General features: G+C 58.3%; 1 protein-coding gene across 1 annotated transcript in view; it reads left to right on the forward strand.

Annotated features, from left to right (window-relative positions):
* The window catches only part of SDC1 (syndecan 1), a 25,314-nt gene extending 8,349 nt beyond the window's left edge, over positions 1-16,965 (forward strand). Inside the window, exons 2-5 of the mRNA XM_045286918.1 lie at positions 12,056-12,137; positions 12,938-13,395; positions 14,530-14,665; positions 14,858-16,965. Of these exons, the coding sequence (XP_045142853.1) occupies positions 12,056-12,137; positions 12,938-13,395; positions 14,530-14,665; positions 14,858-15,027 (846 nt within the window). The 3' untranslated portion in view covers positions 15,028-16,965. The remainder of the gene's footprint in view (positions 1-12,055; positions 12,138-12,937; positions 13,396-14,529; positions 14,666-14,857) is intronic.
* Positions 16,966-18,164: the final 1,199 nt, after the last annotated feature.

Raw genomic sequence — 18,164 nt, forward strand, 5'->3', positions numbered from 1 at the left:
TGTGGTCTCAGTTCTGGGCAATGTGGTAACCACCTCCCTGCCTGTACCTGCCCCCTCAGAAAGCGGGAAACTTCATTTCTCTCTCCCTCCCTTTTAAACTATGCCCCCCTACCACCTCCCGGGCTTCTGTCCTTGGCTGTAGAAGTCTACAGAAGTTACTGTTGCATTGAAGGGCACCCAGGATCCCTATCATTACCAGGCCCCAGCTTAGCCATTGTGTAGGTCACTGCCCTCCTGAACCTCAGTTGCCCCATCTGCTCAAGGACTCTCCCTTCCCTGTTCAGTTCTCAGAACCACCTAGTCACAGAGAGACCTTGTCCTGGGAAGGGTGATGGTGGCACCGGGGACCTGCCATGGGCTCTGAGTCTTCTACCATCATTCCCTCAGCAGTGCGGGGAGGAAGAGGGGAAGGGCTAGGAGGGAGACATCAGGCAGGGTGCTTGGAGGGGGTGGACTCGGGTTCATTAAGGAGGCCCCTGTGCAGGGCTGGGCTGGGGCTAGGCCTGGGGATCTGTACACACACCCAGGCGTGCTGGCCACCTGCCCGGGGGCCTGCTCATCAGCAGAACAGAGGCCACATCGGGCAGGTTGGGGCAGCGGGGAAGGTGAGTGTTTATTGCCCTGCTCCGCAGCTGAGTCATGGTGCCAGGCCCGTGGCTCCTCCCCTGAGACTCACCCAGCCAGCCTTGACCATGACCTGACTGTGTGCCATGCCTGAGGGGGTGGGAGGTGGGCGGGTACAGCTAAGCACAAACCAGGGCTCCCTCGCCCTGGCTGGCACTGAATGACTTTGTTTGTGGACCTCTCTTGACCTGTATGAACTGAGGGAGAGGATGGTGCTCAGCCTGCCTCGTGGGGCTCCTTGGCGGAGATGAGGTCATGTTTTTCAAAAGGTGGCTGGCTCATCACCTCTCCTGGTTTTGCTACCTCGGAGCAGCTGCTCACCTGACTGGTGGGTGCATAGCTGCAGCAAGTGGCATCTGGGAAGTCCATGGGCCTCCTTGGCCTGACCAGGTGTGAGAGCCTGTACCATTTCTCATCCAGGCGTCATACCGAAGAGGTTATTGGAACCAGACGGGCCGGAAGGCTGTGACCGCGGAAGAGGCTGCATGATTCAGGCACCTCGAGCTCCCCCAGCCTGCGAGGGGCTTCCCCCGCAGTTCAGTGCTTTTGGATAGGCAGCTCAGGCTCTAGGTCCGGCCACATTTTCTCAACTCTGGCCTTGAAAGGCTGCTCTCTGAGTGTGGCAGTGTCGGGGCGGGGCAATGAGGGGCATTAAGGAGCTTGCCTACCCAGACCCTCGCTCCCAGTGACGTTCGCCTGGGCTTCCGGGCTCTTCCTGTGACTGGGACTGTTTCTCTGGGGAGGCACACTGCCTTCTTCAGCCAGCGAAAGATGGGGTCTGAGGCCTGGGGGCGGGGGGCTGGTGGGCCGTGAAGGTCACCCATCCTGGAGCTAGATGTGGGAAAGTGCACGGAAACTATGGAGGGCTGCCACCTGTGGCATCGGGGAGAGAGGGGGTAGAGCTGGGCACCTGGCACAGGTCTGAGAAAGCCTTTACTGTTTGAAACCAGTGGGGGCAGCAGATGTTCCAGGGCCCCCTCCCACCCAACACCCCCAGGCGGGGGCTTTATGGAATCAGCAGGGCCAAGCACTGGCCCTGGTCTCCGGTAGCTACTTCTCACCCCTGCTGCCCAGCAGACTCCAGGGCCTTGGTGAGCTTATCTGCAGGGAATGTTCTGGGCGGATGTGGCGGTCAGGTTTGGGCTCGCTTGCAGGGCCCTAGGCTCTGGAGTGCTCAGGAGCCTCGGAGCCTGTTGGAGAGGCTGACGTCACACAGCTGCTCTCAGAGCCCACCGCGGAGGTTAGGGCTGTGTCCATGGCTGCATCTCCAGGGTTAGGGTATGCAGGAGAATGGGGCAAGGGCCTCCCCACCCACCCCCACCCCCACCATGTCCCTCCTGCCCCCACCCCCCAGAGGGAATGGGGTGGGAGACGTGATTGGGGAGCGCCTCCTTGCCTAGAGCTCAGAGGAGTCCGTTTGGGTGGGGGGGGGAGCTTTGGGGCTCCAGTGAGGGAGGACCCTGGCTTCTGTGACTGAGGGTAGGGTACAGTCTGACCTAACCAGCTGGCCCGACCTGAGCAGCTCTGACATGGCAGGGTCTGCAAACATGGCTTTTGCCCCTTCTCAGAAAGGGGCACCTTCCCAAACAGGCCAGGCCAGACTTTGCTCTCCTCGGCGTGAACTTTTGCCAGAGACTGGCTCCGGAGCCCAGGGCGTGGGAGCTGGGGTGCAGGTGGCAGGAAGAGGTTGGGAAGAGTTGAGCCTGGCGGCGCCCTCCCACCGACTGGACAGGGCCTGGTTGTGGGGGGGGCAGTGGTATGTGCCGGGAACCCTGGGGTGGACGTTTGTACTGGGAAGGCAGCTGGATGAGGCTGGGGAGCCTGTCAGGAAGACCCTACCCCCAGAATCCTTCGATTCTTTTCACACTTTCCCCTTGCACCCCGTCCAGTGGGCCGTGCCGGCTGTTTTACTCTGGAGGCTCAGAGCCTTGCGGGTCTGCTAGGATGCAAGCCGTTGGCAGTGCGCCCACTAGAGCCCAACTGCGCAGCTGCCAGGCCCATCTCTTCAGCTGCAGGAGCTGTGTGCTCTGGGCCTGATAGGACACCGACCCCGTCACCACCCCACCCCACCCCACCCCACCCCACCTCTGCCCAGGATCAGTCTTCTCATCCTTATGTGGACATGGCCTGGCCCCTCAGGTTGCTGTGAATAGAAAATGAATTTGTTCACAGTACTGGGCATTGAGCCTGGCATAGCCACCTGACAGCAATAAGCAAAACCGCTCCACAGATTTCTGGAACTAACTCTTTGACGAGAGCAGGTTCTCACGTTGAGCAGCTGGGTTCAAACGGATGGCCTGGCAGTTACCAGTCCAGCACATAGCCACACCACCACCATCCCGGGTGACGTGGTGCTCAGCCGGTGTTAGTTGCGATAACTCTTGTTTGGGGCAAGGCCTCATTTCGTAAGTTACCCCGCAGCCTTGGCCAGGCCCTGGTCTTTCCCCAGTCTTCCATGGTCTCAGAGCCCCGGAGTCCTTTCTTGGCCCCGGTAACTGGGTGCCAAGCCTGGCCCTGCATTCCTTAACCCCCTTTAGCTATCTGGGCATCAACTGTGTGCACATGCCGTTGGGACCCCCAGCAACCTGTGGGGCATACTGCTGGCCATACCTGTGCTTCCTAGAACGTTCTACCTTCTGCCACCCAGCTAGCCCCCATGCTGCCAGGGACCTGCTCAGGATGCCCAGTGCGCCCCCACCTTCACCCACGTAAATTGTCCTTTATCTCAGACTCCAGCCTAGGCCTGAGTTCTTCTCAGCTTGGGAGGAGGAGAGTACATCTGTGACTTAAAGGGGCATTTGGTTGAGCAAAGGGGGTTTTACTCTTTCCTTCCTTGGCATGGGATTGGCTCATGACCCCATTCGAACTCAGGTTTGTTTGTTTGTTTTTTAAAAAGCTTCTTGGGATCTAGCTTCACTTTGGTTAGCCTTTTCCATCTTCCTTAGCTCCTGCCCACACCCATTCCGGACCCGGAATGGGCCCCTTTGGGGCTCATGGAACTAATCTGTGCTACAATTTGACTAACAACTCTCTCAGCCCTCTCAGAGAGGGTATTGTCTTTCTAAAGGCCCAACTGTGCGGGGAGTGGCACCAATGAAGAGGACGAGGGTGCTCCCCACCCCCCTCACCTGCATCCACACACAGCTGGAGACCTGACTGGCCCCAGGTGTGTCGGGCTGCAGTTTCTGCCTCAGTGAAACTTGAGAACGCTTTATTTAGCCAGAGCAGCGGAAGGTGCCCCCAGATGCCCATGCACCCGAGAAATCAGGCCCTACGCCTCATGGAAGCTGGGGTTCTGCTCAGCTGCAAGCAACATTGGGGGGGCTTCCCAGCAAGAACCCTAGGATCTGTCGACTGGGGGTGCTCTGCACTGAGCAGCGAGTCTCCACTGGAGAGCCAGCACTGGGGGAGGCGAAATCCTCTAGAGGAGCCGGGGAAGGGGGCGGGAGGATGGGAGTATCCAAGCACCCCCTGTGGGTTGCCCTTTGGTTTGGGGCATCTCGCTTCCAGCCTAGACTATAAGCCCCTTAGGAAGCTGAGAGGCAAATACACAAGCAAATGCCATCGACTAAACCCTTCCTGGTGGATCTCATGGCCAAGGGCTGTCTTTGTGGGCTGCCCCTGTGTTGGGGGTCACTGCATGGCCGCCCTGTGACAGTGAGGCTTGGCTCCCCAGCCACAGATACCCGTTGGCCTTGCCACATCTTGTCCAACTCCCCTTGTGCAGTGAGGCACCTTGAGGCAGGCTCTTTTCCATGGTCACACAGATTATACCCAGGTTTTCCCAAGACGAGGGCTGGTCACTTTCCCTTGTCCACACCCTTTGGTCAGGGCCTCGGGCCCCAGGAGGGGCAGTTGGCAAGTGTTGTGGACAGGCGGGCCCTGTCTAGTTCCACGGACTGCACTGGCGCAGAGGCTGCCTGGGCCTGGGTTGGGCACCCTTGCTCAATGGCTGAGTGAAATCTTGCCCTGCCCAGTCCAGCCCCATGTGCTGGCAGGTGAGGAGAAGCCAAGGAACTGGTCTTCCGGCTCCATCTCCAGCCTCTGCCGCACCTGTTCTGAGACTAGTCTTGGCACGTGGGCCCTGCTGAAGCCGGCACCTGCTCTGTGGAGGGCTGGGCATGGGGGTGATGATGCCTGACTTAGACATCAGGGCTGGCATGGGGGTGCCAAGGTCTCCCCCTTCCTCAACAAATAGCCCTGGTCTTCCCTAGGAGCCTCGCTTCCCTTCCCCACCCTCGAGAGGACTCCAGGGTGGCAGTGGGGAGAGTCCAAGTCTTGCTTCCCAAACCCCAAGGTTTGGTGGCATGGGAAATGTTACCACGGGGGGAAGAGGGGTATCTGTGAAGCTAACTAAGTGTGGCTGCCATTCCTCCCCCAGCCTGAATCCCCGAGGGCAGTGAAGCCAGTCTCAGGGTAGGGACTACTGAGGTCAGGTTGTGCATGGAGTGGGGGCCAAGCCTGCGTGCAGGAGGTATTGAAAGGCCCTCCCAGTGGAAGTGTTGATGGGGTGGAGGTGCTGGGGAGCCTGGCTGCTGCTCCGGGGCAGGATGTGCCCTTGCAGATGCACGTTCTCGAGGGTGGCGAGGGGAAGGTGGAAGCCTCTTTTTGGACCACCTGCCTCTCCAGCCCTGAGCTGAGCCCAAAGCTCCCTGCCTGCCTTACCCACTGCAGGTTCCAGCTGGACCTAATTCTCGGTGGAGAGACTGCGAGCTGATAAATTGTTGTCCCTGCCGGACCAGAAATAAGGGTGCCTCGTTGAGGCACTGGAGGAACCCCCTCCCTCCTGGGAGTCTTCAGTGGGAGATTTGGGGTGTTGAGGCCAAAGGCAAGCAAGCAATAGATGGCGTCCTTGGGGGCTGAACTTGTCTCCGGACAGGCTGGGGGGGTGTTTCCTCAGCTCCCAGTTAGGAAGCCAGCCTACGACGGAGGAGTGATTAGTCCAAGACCATCTCCAAATCCAGGAATGCCGTTTCAGGCCAGGTAGTGGCCCTGTCCTCCCTGCTGACCCCTGGCATGGCCTTCTATGACCTTCTTATCAGCCTGAACACTGCAAGGGTCACACTGATAAGGACACAGGGACCTGCACCCAGGTCCCCTGTCAGAGCTGGTAGCAAGTTCACAAGTCATCTAGCCAGCCCCCTTCCATCGCCCGGAAAGGCGGCGATGCCCAGGCCCAGGCGTCTGTCTGCAGCAGGTGAGAGGTGCAGCTGTGGCCTGCGCCTTTACCCCAGCCCCCGAGGAGGCCCGAACTCGGCTCCCACACACACCTGCAGGGTCTGCCCTTGGCTCCCATGTGCTTCGGGCTCTTCTGTTTTGATCATGGTCAGAGACTCAAGGGGCTTCAAAACCTCCATGAAAACACGGAACCATAGGAGTTGCCCACCAACTTGTTGGAAGCGCCCTTCATCTATAGAACACAAATGTTGCCTTTTTAAGCCATTTTCAAGCGTCCCGTTCGGTGACTAATGATGTTCGCCATGTTGTGCAACCAGCCCCGCCATTCGGCTCTAGACCTCTTTCACCACCCCAAACAGAAACTCTGTACCCATTAAGCAATCGTCCCCCCTTACCCTCTCACCCCAGGGTGTCCATGACAACCGCTCGTTTGCTTTCTGTTTCTACTCTGAGAAAATAAAAAAAGGGCAGGAGAAACCAAACCAGCTCACCTGAGCCCGTGTCCCGGGGTGGATTCTGCCACCCTGCATGTAGAGTCAAAGTGCTCAGCAGGGTTTCCTGGGGGGAAATCTTCAGGGAAGTCGATTGCCAAATTTTCTTCCCCAGATCTGCTGGGCTGGTGGGGGCATCTGCACTCCCCGGGAACCTTTTTCCTATCCTAGAGCATCCACGTAAGCGGGATGGTAAGATGTTTGTCATTTTGAGGCCTGCCTTATGCTCCTGAGCATGATGCCTTCAGGGTTAGTGCTTGAGGGTTTGTTGTTGTTGTTGCTCCCCCCACTCCCACCCCCATTTTATTGGGAGCTCTTACAGATTATTATAACAATCCATAGTTCAATTAGATCAAGCATGATTGTACAGTGGTACATCATTTTCAAAGCACAATGCTTGAGTTTTGACCTGCCTATACTAATTTTCTCAGTACTTAGGTCCTTTTAGCCTGGACTAAAGGGCCAGAGATTCCCTAGTCACAAAGCCACACTATATGACAGGACACCTGGAGTGCTGGAGTGGGCTTGGGTGTTTTACAGTGTTCTTGTGCCCCCCTTGCCCTTTGAAAGACTGCAGCCCATGCTCTGTGACCCACCGCCTCCTTCTTCACCCATCTAGGCCTTGAGGCTTCAGCGGGTTTCTCTGCATGGGCCCGCTAGTGGGAAGGGGTTGGAGACAGGCAGCTTCCTGGAAAATTGAGGGAGGTCCCTTTTCCACCGCAGGCTTCAGGACAGATGAAGCTTGCTTTTCTTATGATCTGCTTCTTCCACTGCTTGAAGCAGAGGGTGTCAGGCGCCTCTGGGAGTTCAGGGCCTCCCCCCAGCCCCTGTTGAGGCCCCCATAGACCAGTGGGCCTATGTCCTGTTTGTGTAGGGGGAACGAGAACCGAAGGAGTCCTCTCATATCCGCATACAATGACCTTGCCTCTGCAGGAGGAGGGGGCTCTGCTTTGCAAACGTTTATTCGGAGACCTGAGTGGGGGTCTTGACTCCACACCAGCAGCCCCCAGGTGGCTCAGCGAGGTGCTTACGGGTTCAGAGTTGTGAGCTGACCTCTGGGTGGAGCTGGGGAGACACCCCTTGAAGCAGGGGTGAAGTCTAGCAGGGGAGGGGTGGTGAGCAGTGTGCCTCCCTTAGTTTTACACTGTAGAGCTAGCCAAGACAAATCTGTGCTAAGCACTCCCCCCAGCCCACCCCTCCATCCCCAGGGCCCTTGCTGGCCTCTGGGTGGTGGGCATGTACCCTGTGGGCTGTGTGCAGTGGGGCCCACCGACCTTTGGACCCTCGCACCCGAGCTCCCGGACAGAGCTGGGGCCTGCCTGTCCATCAGCACAGAGGCACCGCCAAGGCCAGGGATGGAGGCCGCTTGGCAAAGGCTGTGACCCAGCCCTTTGATAAGGGCCAGCTGTTTATCCTTGCTTTCCCAAAGCTGGTGTTGTGACTAATGGCCTTGTTTATTCAATGCCTCGGCGCCTACCCACAGGAACCAGCTGCCCCTTCCCCTTGCTCCCACCCCCACCAGTTCAGTTACAGCCTGAAGAGATTTAAACCTTCCACCCCCACTTGACGATCCAAAGCTGTTATAAGCACGAGCCCTTCAGCTCTGCAAAGTTAGCGACTGGGGGGTGCGGCTTGGCTTATCCTCTCTGTGTCTGGCTGGGGCTCCAAGGCCCAGGCCTAGGAGACCCCCATTTCAGCAGCCCCCCACCCCCAGCCTCAGGCTGCTCCCAGGAGAGGGCCATGACACCCCTGGAGTGGACCCATGATTCTGTGCCCTGCCCATTGTCCCCGTGGGTGGTTGCTGGCTCTTTGGGTTGGAGGACCCTGTGTGACATCAGCGGCCCTGTTAACGGAGAACACTCAAGAACACGCAGCATGGGGTTCACGACTGTTTTGTGAGGGATTCGTGATGTGTTGCATGCATCATTCAGCTTCGGAGACACCTTAGTCGCACGCCGCCCCCTCTATGCATCCCTAGGCTACAGGGTGGTGGAGTGGGGGTGGGCCAGACAGGCATTCTGGTGAGCTGGAAGCCCCTGCTTGGCCATCCTCATTTGAACCTCTCCTGTGACCCTGACGACAGGCTTTGGTGCTCAGGACCTCTTGGACGGGCACTGTGAAAGAATCCACCCAGACCCCCTTGGCCCCAGTTGTCAGGGCAACAGTGGATGGAGGTGTCCGAGGAAGGCTGCCTCTGACCAGTGCAGTGGTGAGGGGCTGGCGGGATAGGCACAAGGCGGCCTTCCTGCAGCTTCTCTGCACAGGCCCCCAGTCTCCTTGGGAATGGCTGGGGGCAGCGTGTCGTCGCAGGCCCTTAGTGCCCGAGTGACCTGGGCCAGCTTTGTGTACTGGCCGACTTTACCCTCATGTAGTATTAAATTAAAAAATAATGACGCTGATGGAGTGGGTGAGGGACCAGCCCCCACCCGCTGCTACTCCTACGAGTTCAGTAATACTACCTCTGGGTTCAGTAATGCACAATTGTACGGTTGAGATATATAAGCATTATATTAAAGTCATCAAGAGCATGAGAGATATTATAATAATACAGTCAGACACATTACATGATACCATCGCTCACCTCAGCCCAGCTTGGTGGTCCACGTGGAGAGAGGGGGAAGGGAAGGAGGGGAAGGGAACAAGGGAGGGGAGTGAGCAGGGAGTGAGCATCAAGGAGCTCAGGGTCAGAGAGAGAAGTCCGACCGCTCTATATTGCTGACCCATGCCTATATACCTTTTGGGAGCATGCCAGCCCACTAATTACAGGTAGAGACATACGTCACAGGGAGGGATTGCACTATAGGCTACACAGCAATGAGAGGGTGGTCTAGGGGGTGGTCTCTGGGTCTCCATAGGAACCCTTATCAGTAGGGTGCAAACCCCTCCTACAGGAACCAAGCTAATGGTCCCAAGCTTCAGAGAGTAGTCCATTGTCTCCAGCAGCAGGGAGCAGGCCCACCCCTGTGGTGGGATGAGACAGCAGTCTGGCAGCAAGGATCTGACTTCCCCCCACACCCTCAACCATCGGGTCTTCGTCAATCCATAGCTTCCCCAGGCTGCAGGTGGTGATGCGAAGGAGCCTTGGGCAAGTTTTCCTTCCAGTGAGGTTAGCTCAGCCAGGCCCGAGGGTCCTTAGGGGCCGGGGGTGAGGAGAGCAAGGGCTTTGTTGCAGTGGTGCAGACACTGGTCTTGGGTAAGTCTCTTACCTGCGGAGATTCCCTTTCGACTGGCAGAGATGCCACTCTAGCTCTTCAGGCAGAAGCCGAAATGGAAGGGGGTGTCCCCCAGCATCAGAGAAAGCCTTGCTCCTTGCATCCTCCCACCAGCCAGAGCCCTGACCAGTGTCTCCTACCCATGTGGGAGCTCGAGTGGCCCAGACGGAGACCAGGATCTTCCTTCTCGCTCCCTGACCCATCTCCATGGGCTTTCACACCAGTGGGATTCCAGGGTCCAGGCTGTTTATGGAAGTGGGGCGGGGGTGAGGCTGCTTTTCTGGACAGCACTGGGGAGGGTGCCGGGCTGGAGGCTGAGCCCACGGGCCTCCAGCCCTGCTCGCTCATTCCAGAGCAGTGGCTGAGAGTTCAGGAAGGACCCGAGCCAGTGACGATGCTGAGGGAGGGCCCCACGAGGCCTTGGAGGCAGCTTGCTGCCGGCTGTTCTCACAGCAGCTGCTAAATGAAACTGGAAGTCACACCCCAAACCCCAGCCCAGTCAGCTGGCACCTGGGCTCGCCACGCTTGTCCCAATCAGCAGTTTCTGCTCATTTTCTCCCCAGGGACTCAAGTCTTTCCTGTCTCTCAGGAGGCTGATGCTGGAGGGCCAACGGGAGGTCACACAGCCTCGGTGGATACCTGATGTTGAGAGGGGAGGTGCTCCCCCGATGCCAGCTAGCTGGCTTCCCTAGAGAAGACGGTTTGCTTTATTTGAGCGTGTTGTGCAAACAAGATTGCAGAGATGGAGGACAGATTGTCCTTAGGGCCTGGGGTTGGGCTAACCTGACAAGAGGCTTATCTTGCTCCTGGGAAACTCAGCCTGTTGGAATTCCTCTGGAGATGAGAGACCAGCCGGCCCTGGAGCTGGCCTGGGACTGGGCGGACCGACCCTCTCAGCAGTGCTTGCAGGGCGAAAAGTGGTGTCGGGGGTCTGCAGGCCACACCCCCTGTGGGGGGGGTGGAGTCTAGATGTCAAGACTCCAAGCTCCGGCTCTACTGTGAAATGCAGTGGGGGCAAGTCTGGCTCTGCGGGGGTGTGAGGAGGAGCCGTGTTTGGGTCTGTACTTTCAAAGGAAGCTCCGTGTCATTTTGTGGCCTCTCCCTTTCTGCTGCTTCCCTCTGACGCTGGAGACCCTGGAGTGGGAGCCTCCACCTGGTGCAGCTCTGCCCCAGGGCTGCCCCAGGAGGCCAGAGGCTTTGCTTGCCCACCCCTACCCCTCTTCAGGACTCAGGCTGGGGGCGGGGGAGGCCCTGCTCCCGACAAGTCAGTGCAGAGGAGAGCTGGCGCTCCCCCTGAAATCCTATCTCTTCCCCCTGCCCCCTGCCATCCCTCCCTCTCTCCTGACTGGCCTGCTGGCGGTGCTCCACACCCAGGTTCCTATTCTTCCAGGCCAAGCCCCTTCTGCTACCAGAGCCCCTTCTGCTACTAGCATCGGCCCTGCCGCCTGCCTCTGAGGTTCCCTGTGCAAGCCTCATTTCATTATTGCCCCGTGGCAATAGACCAGAATGTTCAGTGATGTTCCTGGGTCCCCTCCACTAGGGAGTGGGCCGGAGAGCTTGGTGAGCCTCTGAAGCCCACCTGCTGAGCTGGGTGCTTCTGTGCCCTGGCCTCTGACCCTGGAGCCCTAGCAAGAGGCCTACATTGCCCTATGGGTGTCACAGCTTGGCTGCCCTGGGGGGTTGGTGGTGGTGGTGGTGGTGGTGGTGGTGCTGGGTGTCTTGGGGAGGCCCAGACTTTTGGATCCCACCCACACAGGGTTTCTGCACAGGCTTGCCTTGGCCCCCTCGCTGCCCCTCTGGGTGCAGGCCGGCCTGGGGGCTGGGCATCTATTTGCACTGTAGCACCTGTAGCCTCTCAGAGCCAGGCTGGGTGGGCCGCATTCCTGGGCCAGCCCTCTGCAACTTTCCTGTCAGACTCTCGGCCCCTCTCCCTGTGCCTCTCCATCTGACCCTGGGTCCATGGGTGCCCTGCCCTCTTTCCCCAGAGGAGTGCTGGGTCCTCTCGAGGGACGAGGAGATGGGCTGGGTGTGGACAGGAGCCCTGGGCCCCGGGGTGTGGCAGATCCAGCTCTCCTCCTCAGGACACTCAGCTCACCCTTGTGTCCATCATGGGCCTTTGGGTCGGTCTAGCCTCTGTAGGATTATTCCTGAGGGCTTCCCAAGAACCCTTTAGTGGGGCAGAGTTGGCAACCTTGGACCCCCGACATGGTTACTGGCTACTGGCCCACTAGACATGAGTCTCAGTGTAGGGAGTGAGTGGGGTGTCTTACAAGGGGACCACAACCTATGCACCCAGGTAATTCTCTGGGCCCTTTAGAGAGGTCTGGGCTCCTCCCCAGTGGCCTTGGGCTCTCCTGTGGGTGTCCTGCTCCCCAGGCCCGCACAGTATTACTGTAGCATCTGCAGGTGTGCTGGGGACACACTTAGGCTGCCAGATCCTCGTCAGGGTGCCACTGGGAGGACTCCCTTCCTGTGGAGGGATGAGGTCCCGGCAACCACAAGGTTACTGCCAAGCCCAAGTTCACACACCCTTTTCTGACACCTCTCCAGGAAACCGTGGTCACCAATGTGCCCCCCGAAGACCAGGACGGCTCTGGGGATGACTCTGATGGCTTCTCCGGCTCCGGCGCAGGTGAGGCTGGCACTGGGAGGGCGGGACGGGTGGGGCATGTACTGGGCACTGAGTGTATGGCCCCCAGCCGGGCCTGAGGGGTCAGTGCTAGGGCAGGGAGTGGGCCCCCTGCTGCTGGGGGAGGAGGAAGCCCCAGGGCTGTGGGCTGCACACAGACCAAGGGATCTGATCTCGAAGGCTCTATTTTCTCATCTGTTCAAGGGGAGTCATAACCTGAGCTCATGGCACACAGGAGAGGCAGCCCAGAGCCCCGTGTGGGGGGTGTCAGGCTCTGGCCAGGACCCCTTCATTTCCTGTTTCTGCCCCCTTTGGGTGGGAGGTGCTCAGGGAGGCCTCTCAGGGGAGGTGGCTCTTGAGTTGGACCTGGGGTGAGAGCCCTCTCTAGGGAAGGTAGCCTCAGCACAGGTGTGAGAGCTGACCAGGAGGAGGTTCCAGGCCTCAGGACTTGAGAGCGTAGGCCTTTTGGGGGTGGGGGAGGGGAAGCAGAGACAAGTGTGCACTGGAGGACCCTGAGGATGCCGCCCACCCAGAGAGTGGCCATCAGCGGTCACAGGACAGGCTTGCTAACCTTGGTATCTGTCTTGTGGTCCCCAAGATCAGGGCTTCCCTTGTCCATCTCCAAAGTCCTTTCACCGCAGTCCGGTTTGGCCCCAGTAGACACAGCTCCTTGGGGCGGGGAGTGTTCTCCTTGCTAGCTGGTGAGGGACCTCACCCAGGCACCTGCCGCTCTCATGCCCCCTTGCCAGCCCAGCTGTGCAGTGCGACTCCCATTCCAATACGCTTTGCTTCTGACCCTGCAGGTGCCTTGCAAGATGTCAGCTTGGCCCATCTGACTCCCTCCATCGGGAAGGACATGCGGCTGCTGACTACGACGACGACGTCGGTGCCTACAGCTCCCGAGCCCACCGGCAGAGAAGCCCAGGCCACCTCCATACTCCCTGCTCCACAGAGGCCTGGGGAGGGGGGATCAGTGCACCTGGCAGAGGTGGAGGCCTCCCACCCACCCAGCGACATCACCCAGCACCCAGCCACCCACCGGATCTCAACAGCAAGAGCCAGCACAGCCCAGGCCCCTGCCACAACTGAGCCCCCCAGGGATAGGCAGCCTGGCCACCATGAGACCTCCGCTCCCACAGGACGCAGCCACTTGGACCCTGATGCTCCCAGCCAGGAGGAAGGAGGCCCCTTGGCTACCCAGATTGCTGCTGAGGAGGCAGCCTCCAGTCAGCTCCCAGTGGGAGAGGGCTCTGGGGAGCAGGTGAGCACCTGCCTCTCCCTGACCTGTGTGTTTCCCAGGACGTGGGTTGGCCTCGGTGCCTGTTGAGCACAATGCATGCTGGTGGGGTTGGGGCGAAGGGCGGGGGGACGGTTGGCATTATCAGGCAAGTCCAGCATCCTCTGCCCTATGAGCACATCTTAGCCCCCACAGAGAAGGTAAGGTCACGAGGTCCTGGCTCACGTGCTACCTTTGGGCCTTGCTAGACCAGACCCGGGCACTGCTGTCTGGCCCATTCCAACTTACAAGACAGGGTAAACTGCTCCTGTGGGTTTGGGGGCTGTGGATTTTAGCAAAAGTACACTGCCACGTGGTTCTCCTGAGGACCAGCTAGTGGCAGGTTGAATTGCCTGACCATTGACCATTGGGTCAGCAGCCAAGAGCTTTAACCATTGTGCCACCGGGCTTCTTTAGGCCAGGGGCAGCGCGGACGAAGTAAGAGACCATTCTTGTCTGTGTTTCCTAGCTTCCTTCGTTTGCAGAGTGGCACAAACGAGGTAGGAGTCACTTTTCTGGTCTCTTCCTTCTGGAGGCTCCATGTCTGCAGACAATCTTTTCCCAGGAAAGAGCCTTCATCGCCTCTTCCCAGCTCCTGGCTTGTTCCTGGCCCTCCGTGACTGGGAATGTGTCACTCCCCACAGTTTCTGCCTTCATCGGCACATGACGTCTTTCCTGTGTCTCTTAGGAGGATGCTGCGTCTCCTAGGGTGAATGTCATCATTGACATCTGCCAAGACCCTGTTACCAAGCCAGGTCGTGTTCACAAAGGCCCACAGTTGGGACCCCAACACTTTTTTTTTTTAAGAGGGCAGAGGGGGATGCACACAATTCAACCTATCATAAATCCTTAAAGATCACCCAAAACGCAGCTTCCCAAGCTTGTGTGAGACCCCTGCTGCGAGAGTGAAAGCTCTACCCCGTCTGACACTTTCTGCTAAGACAGGCCTGTTTGTTCTAGTATAAAAAGTATGCTTGGCGTGCGCTCCGGCACTGTTTAGCCAGAACCAGCGGGGCTGGACTGTAAAGGGAGACCCGGGGCTGGGTGTGTATGGAACTGGTTGCTGCTCGGGGTTGCCCCTCCCCCACCCCCACCTGATCCTGCCCTTTCCTCCCGTAGGACTTCATCTTTGAAACCACTGGGGACAACACAGTTGGGGCTACCGTGGAGTCTGAGCTTCGGAACCAGCCCCCGATGGATAAGGGGACCACAGGAGCCTCACAGGGCCTCCTGGACAGGAAGGAAGTGCTGGGTGGTGAGTTGTTCCCTCAAGCGGGTGAGGAAAGGGTGCTGTGTCATTCTGGGTGGGCGGCCTTCAGTCTCAGAGTGGCACCGCCCCCCCCCCCAAACTAGCCTGGGCTGCCTCATTGGGCTGCTTAGTAAGAGAGGGAGGGGCTCCTGCTGAGGGCCCCCAACAGCTAAGCTACGGTGCCTTCTGCCTGCCTAGGGGTCATCGCTGGAGGCCTGGTGGGGCTCATCTTTGCCGTGTGCCTGGTGGGCTTCATGCTGTACCGCATGAAGAAGAAAGATGAGGGTAGCTACTCCTTGGAAGAGCCAAAGCAAGCCAACGGCGGGGCCTACCAGAAGCCCACCAAGCAGGAGGAGTTCTACGCCTGACGGGAGACCCCCATCTGTCTTCCCCTCCCCACTGCCACTCACCAGGCCCCCACTTGCCTCTTCTGTGAAGAACTTGCAGGCCTTGACCTCCCGTGACACCAGGCCACCTCCCCAGCCTGCACTCTGCCTGGAGAAGTCGGGGTGAGGGGGTGCTGGGGAGTCCTGCTCGCTTCTCTGACTTCTGCTGACAGACTTGAGCCTGCACAGGGGGTTTCTTGCGTTTGACCTTTCTGACTTGGCCCCTCACCGTTCTGACTCAGTTTCTCCAAACTGGAGCAGCCCCTCCCCAGCCCACAAGAGAAAGGGGACGCGGTGGCCTTGGCCCTGGATGGGCTGCCCTAGCTGGAAGGTTCCCGTGGGGAGGGCGCTGGCTGATGCTTCCATAGCACTTACCGGTACAGGCCAGCCGCCTTTGGGTGCTCACCACCAAGTGGCAGGGGTAGGCGTCCAGGACTCTCAGCATTCACTTTGTTTTGTGGGGATGTTTAATTTAGATATCAACTCGTTTTTGCACATATTTCCTCTAGTTTCTTTGTAGCCCCCCGTAGACTTTGCTACTTCCGAGGTCAGTGACGTGAGTGGATGGTGATGTGTCCCCCATCTGGCTTCCCTAATCTATCATCACGAGACAGCATCAGGGTTAAAAGACTTAAAAAAAATTTTTTTTTAAACTAGGAGAACCAAATCTGGAGGCCAGGATATAGGCTCTTGGTATGTGGTTTCTGAATCGGACACTCCCATGCGCAACAGGGTACAGAATTTCTGTTTAGCCGGCCGACCAACCTAGGCTGCCATGAGGCAATCTCCTGAGTGGCCAAGCTGTGTGTGGAATCTGCCCCGCTATGGCCGGGACCTGGGCTGCTGGGAGGTTGGGGGGGAGTCCAGGGTGGGAACTGGACCCTGGTGGCTCAGGGTCCAGGTCTGAGAGAACTGTCAAGCGCGCATGAGGCCAAGACAGGACCTTTCTCTCAGTCGGGGCCAGCTCTGTGGGGTGCTTTGCCCTGGAACCTGGTAAGAGGGATCTCAGGAACACCTGATCCTGCTCCTCAGGAACAACCAGGCTTCTGAGGCTCAGCTCCAGGGGCCCTGCCCTGAGCTGTGGGAGGGGTGGGACAGCATTGTTTCCAAAGAGTGATAGTCTTGCTTTTGGCAAAGCTGCACTTAATCCCGTGGGCTTTTCCCTGGTCGGCAGATCTTCCACATGTAGGAACCTTTAATATAAAGTAGCCACGTGGACTCTGTTGCCTTTGCTGCTTCTCTCGCTGCACGGGTTGTGTGGACCGAGACCGGCCCTTGTTTGTGAACACCGCGGTGTTTGGAGAGGCGGCGACCAATCTCTGTGCCTTCATCCTTCCTGTGATGAGCGACTCCGGTCCAGAGTCCGCTGCTTTGTGTTTGGTTTGGTTTGTTTTCTGCTTCGGCTACAGGCTGCAGGTTTTTCTAGAGGCCGGGAGGTTCAGCCGAGGCTTATCTAAGGGCCGATGTAAATTTCTGTGTTGCCAAGCTCGAAGCAGACACCTTCTGAAGGGCTCACGAAGCTGAGAGGGCCCTGGCACAGCTTGACCCGAGGCTGCTGGCCCTGGCAGAGGCCTGGAGCCAAGGCCAGCCTCTCAACCCAAGTTGTGGACAGTCCTCCATGCCCTGCTCCAGCGGATTCCACCGGGGGCTCCTGGGGATCTCTGCCCTTGCTTATTTAATTTGACAGCCCTCCAGCTGCCCCATCAGCTTCTCTGTTGAGTGACTCAGATGCACCGTCCAGCAGCGGAACCCATGTCCTGCGTTCAATCCTGGGACTTTCTGACCAGAGCATGTGACAGGACGTGAGCGAGGCGCAGGGGACGTGCCAGTGCTCATCTGCTGGCCTCTAAGGGGTGATGCCAGGCCGCTGGCTGGGCCCATCGTGTAACTAATAAACGGTACTTGTCATTTCTGGCAACAGATGCTGGTGCCCGTGAGTCTCTTGTAGGCACAGAGGTGGCTGTTGGGGGCTCATCTGCGCGCACTAGCTTGGTGAAGAGCCGAGAGATTATCATTGGGGCCTTCACTGGAAGGGAGTCCGTTTTTGCCCTGCTCACCAAAGCCTTGACCCAGACCTCCTCCCTCCTACCTGCCCTTCCTGAGCAGCCTGGCAGCATTCCATTCCCCGGACGCACCGTGGCTCCCTCCTGAATCTGTGCTATGTTGGTCCTACCTACTGACTCAGTGTGCCCTCTGTTCTGCTCGTTCATTGTGCAGCGCCTAAGGATTCACTAGCAGACACTGCCAGGTGCCAACATTCTAAAGCACGTCCTCTATAGGTGAGGGAGGAAGTCCGCTGACAAACGGGTGGCTGCAAAGACGCCCCTGGGTTTGGAGGGCATTGAGTGGCTCTCCTCTTACTCAAAGCTTTTTCCGGGCTGCCAGTGCTCTGGCACGTCCTTCCAACTGGGTCCCCAGTGTCTTGCCCACTCTCTGTCCCCAAATGCAGGTCAGGCCCTGACACGGAACCTCAGGTGTGCTCCGGGCAGACACTACCAGGTCAGGGCATCTTCTCAGGTGGAGAATTTTATTCTCCCCTGACATGTACTCCACAGGTTTTGGGGGCTGAGAAAAAATCCTCCCAATCATTCATTCATCCATCCAGTGAACAAATGAATGTTCTTGCCTGTTTATAGAAGTGCTTTTACTGTACTTAGCACAGTTAAACATGATCCACCTGTCATTGACGTCTGGACCAACACCAACACTCATTGCAAACTGACAAAAGGGACGCCTGTTGTCCATGCCATTCAGTAGTGGGGGGGGCCGGGGGGGAGGTGGGCATGGGCCCTGGGATCACAATAAAGCCTTGCTTACTATTGCACTAGTGGTGGTAAGAGGAACTGGGGAAAGTGCCCTCCATGGGTGACCCGAAAGTTCAGAGTCCCAGCCTGCAGGCCACCACTTCCCATAACATCATAGTGGATGAAACGGTCCCATCCAGACTCATCGTGACCACCGCTGCTCTCTGGCTCTGCCCACTTCCCTTCCTCCTCCTGGCTTCCTTGCCAGGGCACTGCCAGGATTGTGCCTCAGCACTTCACTGAAGACCTAGATTCATGGCGAAGGAAGCAAACGTGCAAAGTTGCTGAAACCTCTGTTCCCGCGAGCACCCCTGC

The sequence above is a fragment of the Echinops telfairi genome, unplaced genomic scaffold (genome assembly GCF_000313985.2).
Source record: "Echinops telfairi isolate 266 unplaced genomic scaffold, ASM31398v2 ScPeMD7_9;HRSCAF=40, whole genome shotgun sequence".
NCBI classification, from domain to species: domain Eukaryota; kingdom Metazoa; phylum Chordata; class Mammalia; order Afrosoricida; family Tenrecidae; genus Echinops; species Echinops telfairi.